This window comes from Loxodonta africana, chromosome 12 (assembly GCF_030014295.1).
Source record: "Loxodonta africana isolate mLoxAfr1 chromosome 12, mLoxAfr1.hap2, whole genome shotgun sequence".
Lineage (NCBI taxonomy): Eukaryota > Metazoa > Chordata > Mammalia > Proboscidea > Elephantidae > Loxodonta > Loxodonta africana.
The window spans coordinates 46,484,996-46,507,137 of NC_087353.1; the positions used below are offsets into that span (position 1 = coordinate 46,484,996).

At 37.6% G+C, this 22,142-nt stretch overlaps 1 protein-coding gene across 14 annotated transcripts in view; it reads left to right on the plus strand.

Annotated features, from left to right (window-relative positions):
* Window positions 1-22,142, plus strand: part of LCLAT1 (lysocardiolipin acyltransferase 1) — a 438,576-nt gene that overhangs the window by 215,577 nt on the left and 200,857 nt on the right. For all 14 annotated transcript variants that reach the window (XM_064295193.1, XM_064295192.1, XM_064295179.1 and 11 more), the window contains one exon: window positions 4,143-4,341. In XM_064295193.1, coding sequence (XP_064151263.1) covers window positions 4,143-4,341 — 199 coding nt within the window. The remainder of the gene's footprint in view (window positions 1-4,142; window positions 4,342-22,142) is intronic.

A 22,142-nucleotide genomic window follows, 5' to 3' on the forward strand; every position in this document is an offset into this window, starting at 1 on the left:
CCCCATTTCCAGATGTTCAAATTTCCTGTCCCTTCCTGCCTTCTCTTCCTTGCCCCTTGACTGATGTGGCCATTTAGTCTCATATACATGGTTGGGCTACGTGCATTATTTTTTGCTTTACGGGCCTGCCTAATCTTTCGCTGAAGGGTGAACCTCAGGAGTGACTTTAGTATTGAATTAAAAGGGTGTCTGGGGGCCATACTCTCAGGGTTTCTCCAGTCTCTGTCGGACTGGTAAGTCTGATCCATTCCTTTCATTTTTGGACAGTTCTATTCAACATCATTAATAATATTAGGATCAGACTTTGAGTGTGCCCAGAGCATATTTTGCTTCTCAAAATTACAAGCCCTACCAACAATCCTAATCCGATAGTTAGTACTTAATTATCTGGGATTATGAAAATTATTTGAAGTTGTATTGTTTCACCATAAGTCATGACTTAGAAAGTTAGAGGTCATCTTCCAACTTGCCACCCAGAGCACAAGCCTCCTCTACAGCCTGCTGATACCATCTCAGTCTAAGAACAAAACAGGTGGTCAATAAATACAGATTATTGAGTATAATTTCTGTCTAGACTGCTGCTCTTAAGAAAAGGAGCACTCTGTTTGATGAATGACTTGGGGCTGCAAGGCCTTAAATAGCTAGGGATTTGGGGAGCCAGGCCTAAACCAAGCCTGAAAAGCTTTGATTTGATCAGTAATGTCATGAGGTTGTTCTTCATTCTGAGAAATAAAGATCCACTGGAATGATAAATGAGAGCATGAGGCATGATGGCAAAACTGGTATCCATAATGATGAGGGAAACCTCTCATCTTTGTGTTTTCATCCACAGTGGAACACTTGGAGATGGTAAATAGTGGTATGTAAAAGATCCTCAACAATTGCTTTTATGTTTCTAATTCTAGGAGCAATATTGGATCAATTAGATCATGAAAAATATAGCTTTTTTTTCACTACAAGAAATAAAGCATTCTAAGATTTCGTAGGATTTATTGTAGCTTAATGCTGAAACTCTCCTGTTACAAGAGATAGGACAAATATGAGAAATATGAGAATAGTGTTTTCTTTTCCAGTCTTTTAATCTGGGTTGTATGAATTCTGGAGTTCTTCGTAGACATTACGTCTTTATTTCTGCATAATGTATTTGTTATTCTGCCTTTGCAGGAGCTGTAAAACATGTTAGGTAGATATGTCTTCTCTGATATAAAAATGATTAATGTGAGTTTCAGATCTAGGCTTCCCAAAAGGTTGTATAACTTTCTGGCACATTCTGATAGAATGTTAAATGGCAAAGGAGGGAAAGACTTATGAGATGCCCCTAGACAAACAGTGTAGGGTTTTTTATTTTGACTTTTTCCATAATGAAAAATAAGATTATTTTTTAACCTGTAAGAAACATATATTAGAAATTATAATTTGTAATTGAGGTTTAGGATTTAGGCTTAAGATTTTATCCCCTTTTTAGTACTACACAAAAGTAATAGTGAACTTCTGCTTTCCACCAATTAGGGGAAGGGCATCCTGCATTTCAGATGTTTGGAAAAACTGAAAGTATATCATATATGAAAAGCAGAGTGGAGCTAATCATAATTAACCTTGGATGGTGACTTCACATATCCGTTGGACCAAGGCATATAATTCAGTGATATGTTTTGGTATTTGATGCCCTTTTATACTTACAAGTAGAAAAAAAAAGATCTTCCTTGCTGTGGATTCAAGCTTAGAGGACTCTGCCATGATCGACTTAAATTCCCCTAGAGACTTTTTGGTGTAGGGATTATAATTATTAGAGCAGTTATGGACCCTTTGGCGAATTTGGTGAAAACACCAGGCATTTTGCCCAGCAAAGTACGTGCATTCACATGTATTTGCATACAATTCAAGAGGGTGGGTATTTATTGACCTTTTGAAAGTTGTCCTTCCAAGGCATGATAGATATCCATGCCCCAGAGTCAGAATCGGGCTAGACAGCAACAGGGAAAGTGAACCTCAGCCCTGGGAAGGTAACTTTATGGGGACTGTGGGATATCTATAGCAGCTCTATCCCAAATGATTCTGTTTTCCTCTGACGAGATGTTAACATTTTTGAATCTGTAATTTTGGGGGCATATAGCATTTCTTCCTTTTCTTCCTTATTTTTACTTTTCTAGTATATTTCTTTAGCTAATACTGCTTTTAACTTGTTTTTTCTTGATCATGTTTATTCTTACGTTTTTGAAGTTTTATTGTATCATATTCTTTAAAAAAAAAAAACATTATTGTGAAATAAACTTACTGAAATGTTAATAATACCTAAATGCATATTGTATGCCGTCCAGTCGATCCCAACTTATACTAACCCTACAGGACAGAGTAGAACTGCCCCGTAGGATTTCCAAGGAGTGGCTGGTGGATTCCAACTGCCGACCTTTTGATTAGCCAGCCTGAGGTCTTAACCACTTTACCACCAGGGATCCATAAGTGCGTAGTTTAATGAGTAATTTTTTAAAGTTTAACTGTCAATCAGGTCAAGAGGTAGAACATTGCCACTTCTCCAATAAGCTACCTAGCCTCCCAATCCCAGTCCCCTCTTTTTTTTTTTTTTTAAACAGAAGAAGCCATTAACTTGACTCTTAAGATTGTCAATTCTTTGCCGTTCTTTATAATTTCACCACCTATGTATTTATCCAAGGAGCCCTGGTGGTGCAGTGGTTCAGTACTCGGCTGCTAATTGAACCCACCAGTTGCTCCCTAGGAGAAGATGTGGCAGTCTGCTTCCATAAAGATTATAGCCTTGGAAACCCTATGGGGCAGTTCTATTCTGTCTTATATGGTTGCTATGAGTCGGAATCAACTTGATGGCAGCACGTTCATGTATTTATCCCTCAAATATTCTAATTACTGTTTTAGAAATTTTTACATGTGGATACTTATTGTATATTTTCTTTGTTTTGCTTGTTTCTCAACATTCTGCTTGTGTGTGTCATCCTTGTTGCTGTAGATACCTGGAGTTTATTTTCATTATTATATGGTATTCCATTGAATGACTGTACCACTGTTTATTTGCTATACCTTGATCAAGGCTATGATGATATTTGCCTCAGAGAGCTTTTGATTTCCTTACCTTATATTTACCTTGGAGTCCCTGCTGATACAGTGATTAAGAGCTTGGCTAGTATACTAACCAAAAGGTCAGCAGTTTGAATCTACCAGTTGCTCCTTAAAAAACCCTATGGGGCAGTTCTACCCTGCCTTATAGGGCCACTGTGAGTTGAAATGAACTTGATGACAATGGGTTTGGGTTTGTTTTTTTTTGTTATTTTATCTTCCGTTGGACAAGTTATCTCTCCATTAATAGTGAAGTTAAATGTTGACGAGTAAATTCATTACATGTTAATAATTTGAAAATTTAAATAAATGAAATTAATAACCAACGATTTTTATTATGTATCATTTCACTTTTAAGAACTCTGGTTCTTAAAATTAGAAATATTTCTTCTAAATATTTCATATATATTATATGCCTGGCTCTCAGAAATGTTAGTTAAATTCAGCAAATATTTGAGCAATTGCTACGTGGCAGGCACTATTGTTGGCATTAAGGCTACAGCATTTTAGTAACATGTAGTTATTTTATTCTTTATATATTATTAAAATAAAGTAGATACATCTATTTCTTTTAAAAAAATGATAGTACAGAAAAGTATAGAATGAAAAGTTTGACTTTCTGTTCTCTCAGCTCTACCCATAGTGTTAAAGCTCTTGACCAGCCTTTCAAGAAAAAATGTAATAATCTTACATATCTATGTTCTTAAAAACTTACACAGTAGAATCTTGCTGTACAACTTTTGCACTTTTTTCTTTTTAACTTTGATAACGTACCTTGAAGTTTTCAAGTAGAGTTAGCAATGTTCATTAGAAAACTGCCAGAAACTTGAATTAGTAAAGAACTAAAAACAGAAGCAGTGCCTTCCTATTTTCATTCTTCTAGGTTAACCTCTTTTTTCTGACTTATTATAGAAGTAAAAATCAAGGGAAGCACTATGCCTTTGATTTCTTTATTGGAAATCATAAGATTTACTTACAAGATGTGATAAAATTTATCTGTGGGAAACCATAGCTTTAAATTGCAAAATATATATGTTGTTTTTTTTTTTCCTTAGGCATTGCTGGAGACCATGTTTGGTGTAAAAGTCATTATAACAGGTGATGCATTTATTCCTGGAGAAAGAAGTGTCATTATAATGAACCATCGGACAAGAATGGATTGGATGTTTCTGTGGAATTGTCTGATGAGATACAGCTACCTCAGATTGGAAAAAATTTGCCTCAAAGCCAGTCTTAAAAGTATTCCTGGATTTGGTAGGTTATTCACAAATTACTTTAAGTGGTTCATTCATTTTATATATAATGTATCTACTCTAAAACTTTACAGGATAACTTGGTAAGCTCCATTTAAGTGTTAAGGCCTTTTCCATTTTTTTCTAACTAGTCTAAAAATAATCACCAGTTTCTTCTTCCTTAGTGAGTCATAACAGATGATTTTATTTTAACCTCTTTTTTTGAAATATCTTACACTGAAAGGGAGAATAAACTATTTTTAAGGAGGTAGATATATTTCCTGAGGGACAGCACTTTAAAGAATATAAATTAATAACTCAGTAACCTTTTTTTCCATGTCATGCTTTTAGTAATCTCGGCCAGATGCTGGTCTGTGCTGATAAGGTGCTTGAAATGAACTGATTCTTTGACATTCACCTAATATTCATTGAGCGCCTGTTGGTTCCAAGCATTTCACTAGGTGCAGGTATTTTCTGAGCTTCCCTAACCCATAGTTTTTTCTTTTAAAAAGTCTTTTCATTGTGCTTAGGTACCACAACATTAAAGGTCCATATTAAAGTACCATTATATTAATGTTTACTTTAAATAGTTAGGAATGCAACATGTTGATCGTATGGTGTTGAAATAGGAATATTTCAGCATTGCTTGTTAAAGCTAAATTTCCCAGCCACCCAACTTAAAAGTGAATGTGAAATGAGTATAAAGAGCAATCTAAAAATATATTCAAACCGGTTATTTGCATATAGGTTATGAAGTATCCACCACACTTCCTGATATGATATAGTGTAGATGTATACATATATATTACATCTATACTTCTCTGATTTCCCTATGTAACATTTCTAATTTGAACTTTTTTTGCCACCCAAACCACATTAAAATCATGTTCTTATCAGTGATCCAAAGTGACTTTGAAGAAGTATCTACGGGCAGGTGTTGTCCTCAGGATAGACTAGTAAGGAGGTTTGTAGTTTATTTACTAGGTGTGTTTGTATTTTGCTTGCCTTTGTCCTATACTTTTGTCTTTCCCATTGCCACTTGTGCCAGAGATCAGAGTTGAGAGATTTGCCTATGTATCTTCTAATAAAGAAGGCTTATACATGCTTTGATGTATGAACCCTGTAGGAACTTTCCATGTGTTGTTAAATAAATTTAACACTATCTAATATTTTGGGCTAGTACCAATAAGCATGGCATGAGTGATAAGTAAGTAATAGTATTGATCCCTAGTCTACACTTACACATACACACACACACACAAAAAAAAACCCTAAAAAACTGAACCCATTGCCCTTGAGTTGATTCCGACTCATAGCGACCCTATAGGGCAGAGTAGAACTGCCCCATACGGTTTCCAAGGAGCAGCTGGTGGATTCGAACTGCCAGCCTTTTGGTTAGCAGCCATAGCTCTTAACTACTGTGCCACTCAATTATTGGCAGATCTGAATGCATCATTCAGAGCACTGTATATAGTGATGAAGATTTAGCAAGCAGTATTTACCAAGAAGGGCACAGCAAAAATTTGTTTTAGGCACACCAATACTGGCATTTATTTTGATCAGCCATTTTCAAAGATTACATCTGAATCAGTTAAGAATGCCATCAGATATAGGTATAAATCAAAAAAACCTACACCTATTGCCATCGAGTTGATTCTGACTCGTAGCAACCCCTATAGGATAGAGTAGAACTGCCCCATGGGGTTTCCAAGGAGTTCATGATATTTTCTTAGGATTTTTAGGTCTCTACTTTACTAAGTCTATAGATATTTTCCGCTTTGCATTCTAAATGTGGTTTATTTCTATCATCCTAAAAAAAATCGGTCTTCCCACGTGTTTGTTTTTTCAAAGAATCAACTTTGTCTTTGTTGATCTTATTTTGTTTTCTTTTTTCATTGATTCTTGCTTTTATCTATGTGTTTTTCTGTCTATTTTCTTTGATTTACTCTGTTCTTTGTCCAATTTCTTGAGCTATATGCTAAGTTCATTAATTATTAGTGTTATTTTTATAAGAAATTCCTATAATTTCTGCAATTTTTTCTCCTAAGTTTCTCTTCAGTATTATTTCTTAAGTTTTGATGTGCAGTATGTTTTACTGTCGTTGAGTTCTCAAATTTATTGTAACATATTGTGGTTTATTCTTTGACTCCAAGTATTTGGGATTATTCTTCTTAATTTCAAAAAACAAGTGATTTTCCTGGCTATTAATACTTTTTTTTTCAAACTATTGATTTCTAATATAATTTAATTGCAGTCTGAGAACATAGTGTGTAGATAATGAGACTTTAGAATTTTCTGCTGTTTCCTTCTGGCCTAATGTGTGGTCATTTTTGTGAATATTCCATGTGTGCTTGAAAATAATGTATATTCTTAGTTGGGTGCAGGGTTTCTACATATGTGTATATATCATACTTGTTATTGTATTCTTCAAATCTTTTTCATCCTTACTTTTTTTTGGGAGGGAGGTTGCCTTACCTGCTTGTGCTTGTGCTCATCTAGAGCCCCAGTGCTGCAGTGGTTAAGAGATACGCTAACCAAAAGGTCAGCAGTTCGAATCCACCAGCCACTCCTTGGAAACCCTATGGAACAATTCTACTCTGTCCTGTAGTGTCGCTATGAGTCGGAATTGACTCAACAGCAATAGGTTTTGACTAACCTAAAGGTTGGCTGTTTGGACCCACCCAATGGGGCCATGGAAAAAAGGCCTGGCAGTCTGCTTCTATACGGATTACAGCCAAGGAGACCCTATGGACCAGTTCTGCTCTGTGACACATGAGGTCATCATAAGTCAGAATCGACTTGATGGTAACAGGGGTTTTTTTTTGGTATATATATATTTTTGGTATATATAACAATAATTCCACAAAAAGGGGGAAAGAGAACAGAGCTATATAGCGATGATGTTAACCTATCTCACTGAAATTAAGTTAGTATAAATCTGAAGCTGATTCTGATTAGTTAAGGGTTGTGTGATGAGTCTTAAAGCAACCACTAAGGAATTAACTAAAAAAGTATATAGTGAAAAAATCATTAAAGGAATTTAAATGCTACATTAGAAGGTACTCACTTAATGCAAATGAAATCAGCAAAGGAGAAGCAAACAAGACATAAGATACACTGAAAACAAAAAATTAAATGGCATTTACAAAAGATTGTTGAAAGAAATTAAAGAAGATATAATTAATTGGAAAATCATCTCATCTATTTGAATTGGAAGAATTAATATTGTCAAAATGGCAGTACTCCCCATATTAATCTATAGATTCAGTGCAATCCCTGTCAAATCTCACTGATGTTTTTGTAGAGATTGCCAAAATGATTCTGAAGTTCATATGGAATTTCAAGTGACCTAGAGTGGACATAATAACCTTGAAAAAGAACAATGTAAGTATACTCACACTTCCCAGTTTCAAAACTTCTATATATCAACAGTAATCAAGACAGTGTGCTCCTGCCATAAGGATAGGCATATAGATCAGTGGAAGAGAATTGCAAGTCAAGAAATAAAAGCATCAATCTATGGTCAAATGATGTATGACAGGGGTGTGATGACCATTCAATGGAGGAAAGAATAGTCTTTTTAACAAATGGTACTGGATCAACTGGATAGCCACATGCAAAAGATGGAAATTGGACCCTAAGCTCATACAGTATACAAAAATGAATCAATATGGATCAAATACCTAAATTAAGATCTGTAGTTATGTGCGGTCGAGTCGGTTCTGACTCATAGTGACCCTATGCACAACAGAACAAAACGCTGCCTGGTCCTGAGCCATCCTTAAAATTGTTGTTATGCTTGAGCTCATTGTTGGAACCACTGTGTCAGTCCACCTCGTTGAGGGTCTTCCTCTTTTCCGCTGACCCTGTACTCTGCCAAGCATGATGTCCTTCTCTAGGGACTGATCCCTCCTGACAATATGTCCAAAGTACGTAAGACGCAGCCTCACCATCCTTGCTTCTAAGGAGCATTCTGGCTGTACTTCTTCTAAGACAATTTGTTCGTTGTTTTGGCAGTCCATGGTGTATTCAACATTCTTCGCCAGCACCACAATTCAAAGGCATCAATTCTTCTTTGGTCTTCCTTATTCATTGTCCAGCTTTCACATGGATATGATGCAATTGAAAATACCATGGCTTGGGTCAGGCGCACCTTAGTCTTCAGGGTGACGTCTTTGCTCTTCAACACTTTGAAGAGGTCCTTTGCAGCACTTTTACCCAATGCAATGTGTCTTTTGATTTCTTGATTGCTGCTTCCATGGCTGCTGATTGTGGATCCAAGTAAAATGAAATGTAAGATCTACAAGTATAAAAAAGTAGAAAATATAGGGGTTGGTGACCTTGGATTTTTTTAATGGATTCTTGGATATAATACCAAGAGCATAAGCAAAAAGAGGGAAAAAAAAAAAAAGATATGGAATGTAATCACAATTTTAAGTTTTATGCTTCAAAGGACATTATCAAGAAAATTAGAAGACACCTCACAGAATGGAAGATATTTGCAAATCATGTATCTGATAAGGTACTTGTGTCTTGGATATATAAAAAACTCTTACAACGCAATAATAAGACCAATAATCTGATAAAAAATGGGCAAAAATCTGAATAGATGTTTCTCCAAGGAAGATGCACAAATAGGCAAGAAGCATATGAAAAGATGTTCAACATCATTAGTCATTAGGGAAGTGCAAATCAGAAGCATAATGAGATATTCACACCCACTAGGATGAGTAGGGTCAAAAAGTCAGTGTAATAACAAGTGTTGGCAAGGATTTAGAGAAATTGGAACCCTCGTATACTGCTTTAGAAAACCACCTGGCAGTCCCTTAAGTCATTAAAAAAAAAAAAAAAGTCATTATGACCCAGCAATTCTAATTGCACCAACTACATGAAAACATGTGTTCACACAAAAACTTGTATGTTTATAGCAGCATTATTCGTAATAGCCAAAAAGTAGGAACAATGCAAATATTTATCAGCTGATAAATGGAAAATAAATTGTATATCCATACAATGAACTATTTATATGGCTGTATAAAAGGATGAAGTACTGATACATGCTGCAACATACATGACCCTTGAAAACACGCTCAGTGAAAGAAACAGTTAAAAAATACCACGTTATATCATTCTGTCTATATGAAATGTCCAGAATAGGTAAATCTATAGAAACAGTAGGTTAGTGTTTGCTTAGGGCTAAAGCAGGGGACAGTATGGTAGGGGTGTGATAGCTGTCTTTCTTCTTGTGGAGATGTTAATGTTCTTAATTTGACTGTGCTGAATGGTTGCACATACCTGTATTGAATTATATTTTTAATTGTACACATGAATTGTATGTGAATTATAAAGCTATTTATTAGAAAATAAAAAGATGAAGACCTGAATGGGCACGTTTAAAAGGCCCCCCTGCCAGGGAAAATTGACCAACAATGAAACTCCAGGAAGTATTCCAGTAAAACTTAGCAGGCTTTAAAGATAAAGAAGAAATACCCAATTCTCCAGGCAAAAAATCAAATAAAAAGACAAGAATTAGATTAGAATCAAAGTCTCAAAAGCAATATAGCAACAGTGGAGTAGCATTTTCAAGAAATATATACAATGTGTGAATTAAAGATACTGTATCCAACTAACCTGTCCTTCATGTATTGAAGATACAGAAGAACAGTTCTGAATGTGTAAGAACTCAGGATATACTGTATTTATACTTTTCCTGAAGAAATCTAAGACAGGATGAACATCAGCCACCCAAGCGATAGGAATGGGGAAATTTTGACGAGAGGACTGATAGTGAGCTTTCCTTATATTTAATCCTAGTGCTAAGACTAAAACAAAGACAAGATCAAGTATAGAAGAATAATACATTAATATTTTCTGACAAGAAGAGACAAAATAAGTCAGCATAAGAGAGAATTAAGGTAAAAGTAGAAGTTATTATTGTATAGGTAATAAATAGGTGTCTATACCATTTACAACTGACAGCAGATTTAAAACTAATGAAAAAAGAGGATTAAGGGCATTATGAAAAGTGCTAATACAAAAATAACCCTAAAACAAAAATAGAAATCAAAAAATTAAAAAGCTTAATAACAATCACATAGAGAAAGGAATATAGTAAATATTATGTAATATACCCACTAATTATAACACAATTTGGGTTCTAAAATATCAGTTGTATTAGTAAATGAGAATTGGTTTAGCTCATCCATTAATTAAACAACAAAAAAAAAGATTTTCAAACTATAAAGCAAAAACCAAGCTATAATGTTTTTAAAAGACACGCCTAAAATTCAGTGATTCAAAAAGTCTAAAAAGAAAGGTATGGATAGAGATTTATCAGGCAGATGCAAAAAAAAAAGAAAAGAAAAAAAAAGAAAGCAGGGGTTGTGATTCTAACACCAGACAAAATAGGACTGAAACCAGAAAGCATTAAACAAGACACTGGAGGACACTTTATAAAGCCATAACCCAATTTGCTTGCTTATCAGGGAAGACAGAGAATCACATATAAATACAGTGCGTATCTATCACAGATAACCAAGTAACACACATGACTTTTGTGTAAAACAGAAACTACAGGAGATGTGAGGGAAAATAAGAACACTAATATTATGAGATTTTAACACAGCAACCTCAGTACAGGGGAGGTCCAGTGGACAAAAAATAAATAAGCATATATAAGATGTAAACAACATAATCAGTAAGGTAGATCTTGTGTGTATATATCAGATACTACACCCTGATGATGTTGTTCCAACCAAAACCCACTGCCATTGAGTCGAATCCAACTCATAGCGACCCTATAGGACAGAGTAGAACTGCCCGATAGAGTTTCCAAGGAGCACCTGGCAGATTCGAACTGCCAGCCTCTTGGTTAGCAGCCATAACACTTAACCACTACGCCACCGTGCCTGATAATAGAAAACAATAATTATCTCAAGTGCACACAGAGGATTCCCTAAAACTTAGCGTGTTTGTCATACCAAAAAGACATCAGCCGATTTCATAAAACAAACGTTACAAGCAGCACGCTTTGATTGCAATGCAAACATTTACTAAAAACTAGAAAATGAATCCAAAATATGAAAAGGCCCTTCCACCTGGAAATTTAAAACTAAAACAAACAAAAAACCCTTGATTAAAGACATCTTTGGCAAAAGAGGAAATCCAAAAGCTAAACAGAAAGTCCTGAAATTAAAAAAAAAAAAATTTTATTGTGCTTTAAGTGAAAGTTTATAAATCAAGTCAGTCTCTCACATAAAAACTTATATAAATCTTGCTACATACCCCCAGTTGCTCACCCCTCGCTCCACTCTCACTTTTCCTGTCCATTTTGCCAGCTTCTAACCCCCTCTACCCTCTCATCTCCCCTCCAGGGAGGAGATACCAACATAGTCTCACCTGTTCACCTGATCCAAGAAGCTCACTCCTCACCAGCATCCCTCTCCAACCCATTGTCCAGTCAAATCCCTGTCTGAAGAGTTGGCTTTGGGAATGGTTCCTGTCCTGGGCCAACAGAAGGTCTAGGAGCCATGACCACCGGGGATCTTCTAGTCTCAGTCAGACCATTAAGTCTGGTCTTTTTATGAGAATTTGAGGTCTGCATCCTACTGCTTTCCTGCTCCCTCAGGGGCTCTCTATTGTGTTCCCTGTCAGGGCAGTCATCAGCCGGCCACCATCTAGTTCTTCTGGTCTCAGGATAATGTAGTCGCTGGTTCATGTGGCCCTTTCTGTCTCTTGGGCTCATAATCACCTTGTGTCCTTGGTGTTCTTCATTTTCCTTTGATCCAGGTGGGTTGAGACCAATTGATGCACCTTAGATGACTGCTTGCTAGCATTTAAGACCCCAGATGCCACTCTTCAAAGTGGGATGCAGAATGTTTTGTTAATAGGTTTTATTATGCCAATTGACTTAGACATCCCCTGAACCCATGGTCCCCAGACCCCTGCCCCTGCTACGCTCGCCTTCGAAGCATTCAGTTTATTCAGGAAACTTCTTTGCTTTTGGTTTAGTCCAGTTGTGCTAACCTCCCCTGTATTGTGTGCTGTCTTTCCCTTCACCTAAAGTAGTTCTTATCTACTATCTAATTAGTGAATGCCCCTCTCCCACCCTCCCTCCCTCCCCCCTCTCGTAACCACAAAAGAATGTTTTCTTCTCAGTTTAAACTATTTCTCAAGTTCTTATAATAGTGGTCTTATACAATATTTGGCCTTTTGCAACTGACTGATTTCACTCAGCATAATGCCTTCCAGGTTCCTCCATGTTATGAAATGTTTCACAGATTCCTCACTGTTCTTTATCGATGCGTAATATTCCATTGTGTGAACATACCATGATTTATTTATCCATTCTTCCATTGATGGACACCTTGGCTGCTTCCATCTTTTTGCTATTGTGAACAGTGCTGCAGTGAACATGGGTGTGCATACATCTGTTCATGTAAAGGCTCTTATTTCTCTAGGATATATTCCAAGGAGTGGGATTGCTGGATCGTATGGTAGTTCTATTTCTAGCTTTTAGCTTTTTAAGGAAGCGCCAAATTGATTTCCAAAGTGGTTGTACCATTTGACATTCCCACTAGCAGTATATAAGGGTTCCAATCTCTCCACAGCCTCTCCAACATTTATTATTTTGTGTGTTTTTTTTTTTTTTTGGATTAATGCCAGCCTTGTTGGAGTGAGATGAAATCTCATTGTAGTTTTTGATCCACATTTCTCTAATGGCTAATGATTGTGAACATTTCCTCATATATATGTTAGCTACCTGAATGTCTTCTTTAGTGAAGTGCGTATTCATATCTTTTGCCCGTTTTTTAATTGGGTTATTTGTCTTTTGTAGGTCAGTTTTTGCAGTAGCATGTAGATTTTAGAGATCAGGCGCTGATCAGAAATGCCAGTCTGTAGGTAATCTTTTTACTCTTTTGGTGAAGTCTTTGGATGAGCATAGGTGTTTGATTTTTAGGAGTTCCCAGTTATCTAATTTTTTTTCTGCATTGTTAGTAATGTTTTGTATACTGTTTATGCTGTGTATCAGGACTTGTAACATTGTCCCTATTTTTTCTTCCATGATCTTTATCATTTTAGATTTTATATTTAGGTCTTTGATCCATTTTGAGCTCGTTTTTATGCATGGAGTGAGGTATAGTTCTTATTTCATTTTCTTGCAGATGGATATCCAGTTAATGCCAGCAGCGTTTGTTAAAAAGACTGCGTTTTCCCCATTTAACTGTTTTGGGGCCTTTGTCAAATATCAACTGCTCATATATGGATGGATTTATACCTGGATTCTCAGTTCTGTTTCATTGGACTATGTATATGTTGTCGTACCAGTACCAGGCTGTTTTGACTACTGTGGCGGTATAATAGGTCATAAAATCAGGTAGAGTAAGTCCTCCCACTTTATTCTTCTTTTACAGTAATGCCTTATTTATCCGGGGCCTCTTTCCGTTCCATATGAAGTAGGTGATTTGTTTCTCCATCTCATTAAAGAATGTCATTGGGATTTGGATCAGAATTGCATTAAATGTATAGATCGCTTCCGGTAGAATAGACATTTTTATAATGTTAAGTCTTCCTAGCCACGAGCAAGGTATGTTCTTCCACTTATATGAGTCTGTTTTGGTTTCTTGGAGAAGTGTACTGTAGTTTTCTTTGTATAAGTCTTTTACGTCTCTGGTAAGATTTATTCTATCATTTGATCTCTGGCATTGTTTGTATCACCAAGGCCATATTTTTCAACTACTGATCCTTCTTCGTTTCCAACTTTCGCATTCCATTCACCAGTAATTATCAATGCATCTTGATTGCATGTTTGATCAGTTTCAGACTGTAGCAGCTGATGAAAATCTTCCATTTCTTCATCTTTGGCCCTAGTGGTTAGTGGGTAAATTTGAATAATAGTCGTATTAACTGGTCTTCCTTGTAGGCGTATGGATATTATCCTATCACTGATAGCATTGTATTTCAGGATAGATCTTGAAACATTCTTTTTGACAATGAATGCAACACCATTCCTCTTCGAGTTGTCCTTCCGAGCATAGTAGACTATAGGATTGTCCGATTCAAAGTGGCCAATACCAGTCCATTTCAGCTCACTAATGCCTAGGGTATTGATGTTTATGCATTCCGTTTCACTTTTGACGATTTCTAATTTTCCTAGATTCATACTTTGTACATTCCAGGTTCTGATTATTAATGGATGTTTACAGCTGTTTCTTCTCATTTTGAGTCATGCCAGATCAGCAAATGAATGTCCTGAAAGCTTTACTCCATCCACATCATTAAGGTCGACACGACTTTGAGGAGGCAGCTCTTCCCCAGTCATTTTTTGAGTGCCTTCCAACCTGGGGGGGCTCATCTTCCAGCACTATATCAGACAATGTTCCGCTGCTATTCATAAGGTTTTCACTGGCTAATGCTTTTCAGAAGTAACCTGCTGGGTCCTTTTTCCTAGTCTGTCTTAGTCTGAAAGCTCACCTGAAACCTGTCCTGTGTGAGTGATTCTGCTGTTATCTGAACACCGGTGGCGTAGCTTCCAGCATCACAGCAACATGCAAGCCCCCGCAGTAGGAGAAACTGAGAGACAAGTTGAGGGGGGGTGGCTATAATCTAGTATGTTCTTATTTATTTTGTTGCTCTAAGTTTTCCAGCTTTGGCCATTGGAAGTCCTTTCAGGTTGAGTCCTGTGTCCTTTTGACATGCCCTGTCTTTCTTTTCTTTTCATCACTTATTTATTCTCCAGGATCATCTTATAGTTTCCCTGCCCCAGCCCTAGAATCAGCATTTCTCCTCAGGAGTCCTCGTTGCTTTTTCTTGAATAATGGTATTAGAAAGTAAGATATGGGGATTGGTTGTGCTCTGTTTTAGTGTCTTATTGCTGCTTTAACAAAGTACCATAACCTGAGTGGCTTGAATAACATAGATTTATTAACTTATACTTCTGTAAGTCAGTGTCTGACACAGGTCTTACTGGGCTAAAATCAAGGTCTCGGCAAGGCTGTTTCCTTTCCATAGGCTGTCTGTAGTATCCACTTTCTTAGCTTTCCCAGCTTCTAGTGGATGCCCATGTTCTTTGGCCCATGACCCCTTCCTCCTTTAAAGTCAGCAATGGATGGTCTAGTCCTTCTCATGTGGCATCACTCTGGCAGTGAGCCTTCTGCTTCCCTTCGTCATCGGATTGGACCCACCAAGATAATCTCCCTATTTTATTCAACTGATCAGCAGCCTTGATTCTCCTTTCCTATGTAAATAACATTCACAGGTCCTGGGAATTAGAATATGGACACTGTTGGGGTAGGGGCATTATTCTACTAAGCAGACAGAGCTAGTAATATATTCATGCATACGTAAATATTTATAATTAGTTCTGTATCTACTTATGTATATAAAATTAACATGAGTTTATACTGATATCTCCAACTCTTATATAGCACCAGAGGATTCATTTAGTCTTTCCCACTTATTTATTTGTAACTTCTTTCTGACAGTGAGAAATCTGATTTCTATTATCTACAGTTTATTTACTTATTTGTTCAACTCTAAAAAAAAAAAAAAAAAATTTTTTTTTTTTTTAGTATACATGTAGGAGCGCTGGTGGTGCAGTGCTTAAGAGCTCAGCTGCCAACCCAAAGGTCAGCAGTTCGAATCCACCAACCGTTTCCTTGGAAACCCTATGGGACAGTTCTGCTGTGTCTCGTAGGTTCTCTGTGAGTCAGAATTAACTCGATGGCAACAGGCTTGGTGTTTTTTTGATTAGTAGATTACCCTATCCCCTTTGTTGAGGTTGTATCATATATCAGAAATAGTGTTGTTTCATTTGTCACAGTCTACATTCCATCCTGGACTCCCCCAACATCTTCGTTGTTTTTGGTTTTTTAAATTTACATATAGTAATGTTGACTCAGGAGCCTGGTAGTGTAGTGGTTAAAGCACTCAGCTGCTAACTGAAAGGTCGGTGGTTTGAAACCAAAGTCGCTCCTTGGGAGAAAGATGTGGCAGTCTGCATCCGTAAAGATCACAGCCTTAGAAACCCTATGGGGTAGCTCTGCTGTGTCCTGTAGGATCACTATGAGTCAGAATCGACTCAGTGGCAATGAGATGGATTTTTTTTTTTTTAATATTGACTCTGTACAGGTCTTGACAAATGCAAAGAGTTACGTGTCTACCACCCCAGTACCATACAGAACAGTTCCATCACTCTAAAAATTCCAAGTATATTTTATATTAATACAGATTTTTATTTTTTTAGGCAAAGGTGCTTACTAACATTAATATAAATGTTTACATGGGAAATACATAAAATGGTTATCCTTCAAATAGTTCTGTTAAACAGTTATCTCTGTTTAATTTCAAGTATTTTGTCTGTTTTTAGATAAATATGAAATGAGTTGTCTGTGTAGGTGTACACTCAAAAAAAAAAGGAGAGACCAAACAGCCTTTCAAAACAAGAATGCAAAATCTTAGTTTTTTTCACTCTTACTTAAAACTTCGAAGTTCCAGTAATACATTTTGATGTTTGGATCCTTTCACCTTTCCTCCTTCTGGAGCAAGTGGTCAGCAGCCCACATTCCCAAGCACATGGTAAGGACAGAAGACAGCAGTCACCTGTGGACCATGAAGAAGTGGTTGTAAGCTGCCAGAACCTGTGGCGTGGCACCCAGGGATGTAAAGTGACCTTTGTGTGTGCTCTGCTTAAGTCATCCAGGAGAACAGTTCCCTGGGTCCCTGACTCTCAGTAGCGCAGCTGTCTTCCATATTCTCAGGGTCCTTACTGGGAACAGACTATTGAAGAACAATGTATTTTTCTTCATGTACGCACTCAAATGGACTTCGCTCACAGTGCTGTCCGATAGAAGTTTCTGAAATGGTAGAAAAGTTCTCTATCTATCCTCTCTAGTGTGGTAGCCATTAGCCACATGGAGTTATTGAGCTTATGAGATTTGGCTTAGTCTGATTGAGGGGCTGACTTTTTAATTTTATTTCATTTTTAAACATTTTATTTTATTTTTGGCAAAAAATATACACATTAAAACATGCATAACTTGCTCCACTAATTTGGTTAAGCATTCAGTTGCTAACCAAAAGGTCCGTGGTTTGAACCCAACAGCCACTCTGCGTTAGAAAGATGTGGCAGTCTGCTTCTGTAAAGATTCCCGGCCTTAGAAACCTTGTAGGGCAGTTGTACTCTGTCTGACAGGGTCACTATGAATCGGAATCAATTTGATGGCAGTGGGTTATACGCATTGTTAAGTGACATTTGTTACATTCTTCACATTGTGTCAACATTCTTGTTATTTCTGCTGTAGCTGTTTCACCACCAGTAACTTAGACTCATTGCCCTGTAAACTTCTCATCTGTGCTTAGAGTTACAGCTGTCCCTTTAGTCTCATATAGATAATTTTTTAAAAGAATGCAATACTTAAGGGTGACATTCTTTACTTTTTGAGCTAAGCTGCTTATTTTGTTTCAAGATGACTTCAGGGTATAGTTGCGCTTCAAGGTTTGAAGAGTATCATAAGGCAGTAGTCTTGGGGGTTCCTCCAGCCTCAGTGAGTCCAGTAAGTCTGGACTCTGGACATTTGAGGGTCCGTTCCCCATTTTTCCTTTCTATCAGGATCCATCTATTGTGTCCCTGATCGAAATGTTCAGTATTTGTATCTGCATACCCTCCAGTTCTTGTCTCATTTAGAGGGAACAATGGTTCGTGGAGGCAGTTAGTCCTATAGTCCAGTCGCTTCTCTGATTCTTAGGTTTCCTTCTTCCTCTGTTGCTCCAGGTGACTAGAGACTAATTGTTGTATCTTGGATGGCCACTGGCAAGCTTTTAAGACTGTAGACACTACTTAACCAAACTGGGGAGGCAGAACAGAGCCTTTTAAACCAGTATGACGGTTCACTGGATTGTCCCAGGAGACCATGATCCTAATCCTTTGATTATGTCTAAGTAGTATCAGCAGCTGTAGCTTTTTTTTTCTTTTTTTTTGGTTGTTATTGTTTCAAAATTATATAACATAACTTATTTCAGTTTGTCCTTTTTCTTGCATATAGGTTAGTGATATCACTCTCATTAGTCAAGTGGTGTGGTTTTCACCCACCTTGGATCCCACCTTTCCCATCACCATAGACAAAAAGTAACTACTACCTAGAGAATGATTCCACCTCTTCCCCACCACCCCTCGTGACCACTAATAATAATTGCTCCCTATATTGTTACCTATTCTTGTCATTTCGTAAAAATGAGATCATACAATATTTGTCTTTTTGTGAATGACCAGCATAATGCCTTCAAGGTTAATCCCTGCTGCAGCATGTACCAGGACCTCATTTTTCTTTATGACTGGGTAGTATTCCATCGTATGTATGTACTGCATTTTGCTTATCCATTCATCCATCGATGGGCATGTGGGTTGTTCCCATCTTTTTGTTATTGTAAATAGTCCTGTAACGAACATAGGTGTGCATGTGTCTGTTCGTGTTGCTAGTTTTAGATCCCTAGGATATATACCTAGAAATGGAATTGCTGAATCATATGGTAGTTCTGTTTTTAATCTTTTGAGGTATCGAAATGCAGTTTTCCACAACGGTTGTACCATTTTACATTCCCACCAGCAATGGATAAGAGATCCATTCTCCCCACATCCTTTCCAATATTTGTTATTTTCTGTTTTTTTTTTTAATCTTTGTCATTTTAATAAGGGTTAGGTGATATCACATTGTAGTTTTAATTTGCATCTCTCTTTTTTTTTTAATGACAATGAGCATTTTTTTTTTTTTTTTAATGACAATGAGCATGTTTTCATGAGTTTGTTGGCTACTTGGATATCCTTTTTGCTGAAGAGTTTATTCATATCATTTGACCATTTTTTGTTTGGCATTATGCAAAAATGGCAGCGTTGCATCTGACCTTGTCTAACTTCACAAGGAGGAGGAGCAAGAATCAAGATAAACAGCCGAAGGCTGATTCCTTTAAGGTGGAGGTCAGACATACATCCTCTTTCCAACTCTTTACTAATTCTGTCACCAGCTGTCCCTCTCACAGCACTCTCTGCTGTTCACCTGGGTTCAGTAATCCATTGCAGTGGACACAACAGAACTCCTGTTAGGGAAGGAACAGGTTACAACTCGGGATCAGGAAGCACGTAGGCAAAGTCCCCCGTCTTCAGTGCAGAAAAGCTCTCTCAGATCCTCTCAGCCACGCAGGACTCCTCTCAGCCCCCTCAGGACAGGCTCCTTTCAGTCCTTTCATGACAGGCTTCTCTCAGCCCCCTGAGGATGGCTGCCTCTCTTGGCTGTCAGCCTCTGTTCTGGTCAGTCAAGTGTTAAAAAGCTCTTTAGCTCCTCCATTAAGTACCCAAAGGCACCTCACTGCCAGGAAGCCTCCTGCCTGGAGGTACTCAGCTCTCTTGCCCTGTGGGTCAGTGAACCTCATTCTGCCAAGGGCCCAGAGGAACTCTGCTCAGCCAGCAAGGCTTCTGCCTGAAGGCGCTCAGCTCTCTCTTCCCGTGGGTCAGCACGCCCATCATAGCCACCTTACTCCATGGGCTGGAAGCCCACTATGCTGACTCCAATCAGTCTCCTGGTTCTGCCGCTGCCATTTCTTGGCTGCGCTTGCCACTGCTTCTTACAGTCTCATACCATCTCCGGTGTTACGGCTCTGTCTCCTGAGTCTAGTTGGTTCTCAGCACAGGGACCCTGGAACCAAAACACATGCTCCGCTCCTGGCTCTTCTTTCTTGATGAGATCCCCTTCTCACCTCTGGGATGAGCTCATTTTAAGCCTAGAGGGATGGCAAAACTGACCAATCCCCTCATTAGAGTTCCGTAGTCCTTATTTGCATGGTCCCACACTCCAAAAAGGTTCCATGCACCTTATTTGTATTATTAGGAGGCTGTTCAATCCTCTTGGTGGACCACAAGCACCTTATTTATATAGTCCCACCCAGTCATATTGTGGGAGTCCTAAGACCAAGCATGGCTAGAAGAACCATATTAAGTAATTCATTGCACTGCAGGTTATTTGTCTTTTTGTTGTTAAGATGTAGAAATTTTGTATATATTTTAGATATTAGACTTATTGGATATGGGGTTCCCAAAGATTTTTTCCAAGTCTGTACTTTATCTTTTTATTCTTTTGATAAAGATTTTGATGAACATAAGTATTTAACTTTTATGAGGTCCTATTTATCTATTTTCTCTTCTGCTCCTCATTCATTTGTTGTATTTGATAGCTTATGATTAAAAAAAAAAATAGGTCCCATAGCTTCACACTTATATTTTCTTCCAAGAACTTTTTTGGGTTTAGGTTTAACATTTTACATCCTAGACCCATTTTGAATTACTTTTTGTGTATGGCATGAGGTATGGATCTTGCTTCATTTTTCTGCATGTGCAGATCCAGTTTTCCCAGCACCATTTATTGAAGACACTGTTCCTTCCCCATTGAATGCACTTAGCACCCTTGTCAAAAATTGGTTGACCATCGATTCTATTCCATTGTTCTATGTGTTTATCATTGACAGTACCAGTTTTGATTACTGTAGCCATAGAGTATATTTTGAAATCAGGAAGCTTGAGGAGTTTTATTTTGTTCCTCATCTTCAAAGCTGCTTTGGTTACCCAAGGCCTCTTGTCTTTCCCTATAAATTTAAAGATTAATGTTGCCATTTCTGTAAAAAAAAAAAAATGCTGTTGGATTTTTTATTGCAATTGCTTTGAATCTGTGTATTGCTTAAGGTAGTATTGACATCTTCACAATATTAAATCTTCTAATCCATGAGCACCAAGTGTCTTTTTATTTATTTAATTTTGTTTTGGTCTCTTGCAGTAGTGTTTTATAGTTTTCATTGTATGGGTCCTTTACATCTCTAAACCAAAAAAAAACAAACCCAGTGCCGTCGAGTCGATTCCGACTCATCACGACCCTATAGGACAGAGTGGAACTGCCCCATAGAGTTTCCAAGGAGCGCCTGGTGGATTCGAACTGCTGACCCTTTGATTAGCGTCTATAGCACTTAACCACTACACCACCAGGGTTTTCACGCTACCAAGGTTTCCTTTACATCTCTGGGTGGGTTTATTCCTAGGTATTTAATTCTTTTCCACCACTTGTCTGTCAGCTTGTTGTACCGTGGTGGCTTGCGTGTTGCTGTGATGTTAAAGCTATGCCACCGGTATTTCAAATAACAGAAGAGTCACTTAATGGTGGACAGGTTTCAGCAGAGCTTCCAGACTAAGACAGTCTAAGAAGAATGACCTGGTGATCTACTTCCAAAGAAAAATTGGCCGTGAAAACCTTATGATAGCAGCGGAACATTGTCTAATATAGTGCTGTAAAATGAGCTCTTCAGGTTGGAAGGTACTCAAAATACAACTAAGGGTGAGCTGTCTCCTTAAATTAGAGTCAGTCTTGATGTGGATGGAGTAAACCTTTCGCGACATTCATTTGCTGATATGGCACGACACAGAACGAGAAGAAACAGCTGCAAACATCCATTAATGAAGCACTTACTAATAACAATTAAAGACTACAGCCTTCAGTATGGATTTCACTTCAATATAAAGAAAACAAAAATCCTTGCACTGGAACAATAAGCAACATCATGATAAGTGGAGAAAATACTAATATTGTCAAGGATTTCATTTTACTTGAATCCGTGATCAACACCCATGGAAGCAGCAGTCAAGAAATAAAATGATGTATTGCATTGAGTAGACCTGCGTCAAAACGTCTTTAAAGCATTGAAAAGCAAAGCTGTCACTTTGAGTACAGGGTGTGCTTGACCCAAGCCATGGTATTTTCAGTCACGTCATTTGCATGTGAAAGCTGGGCA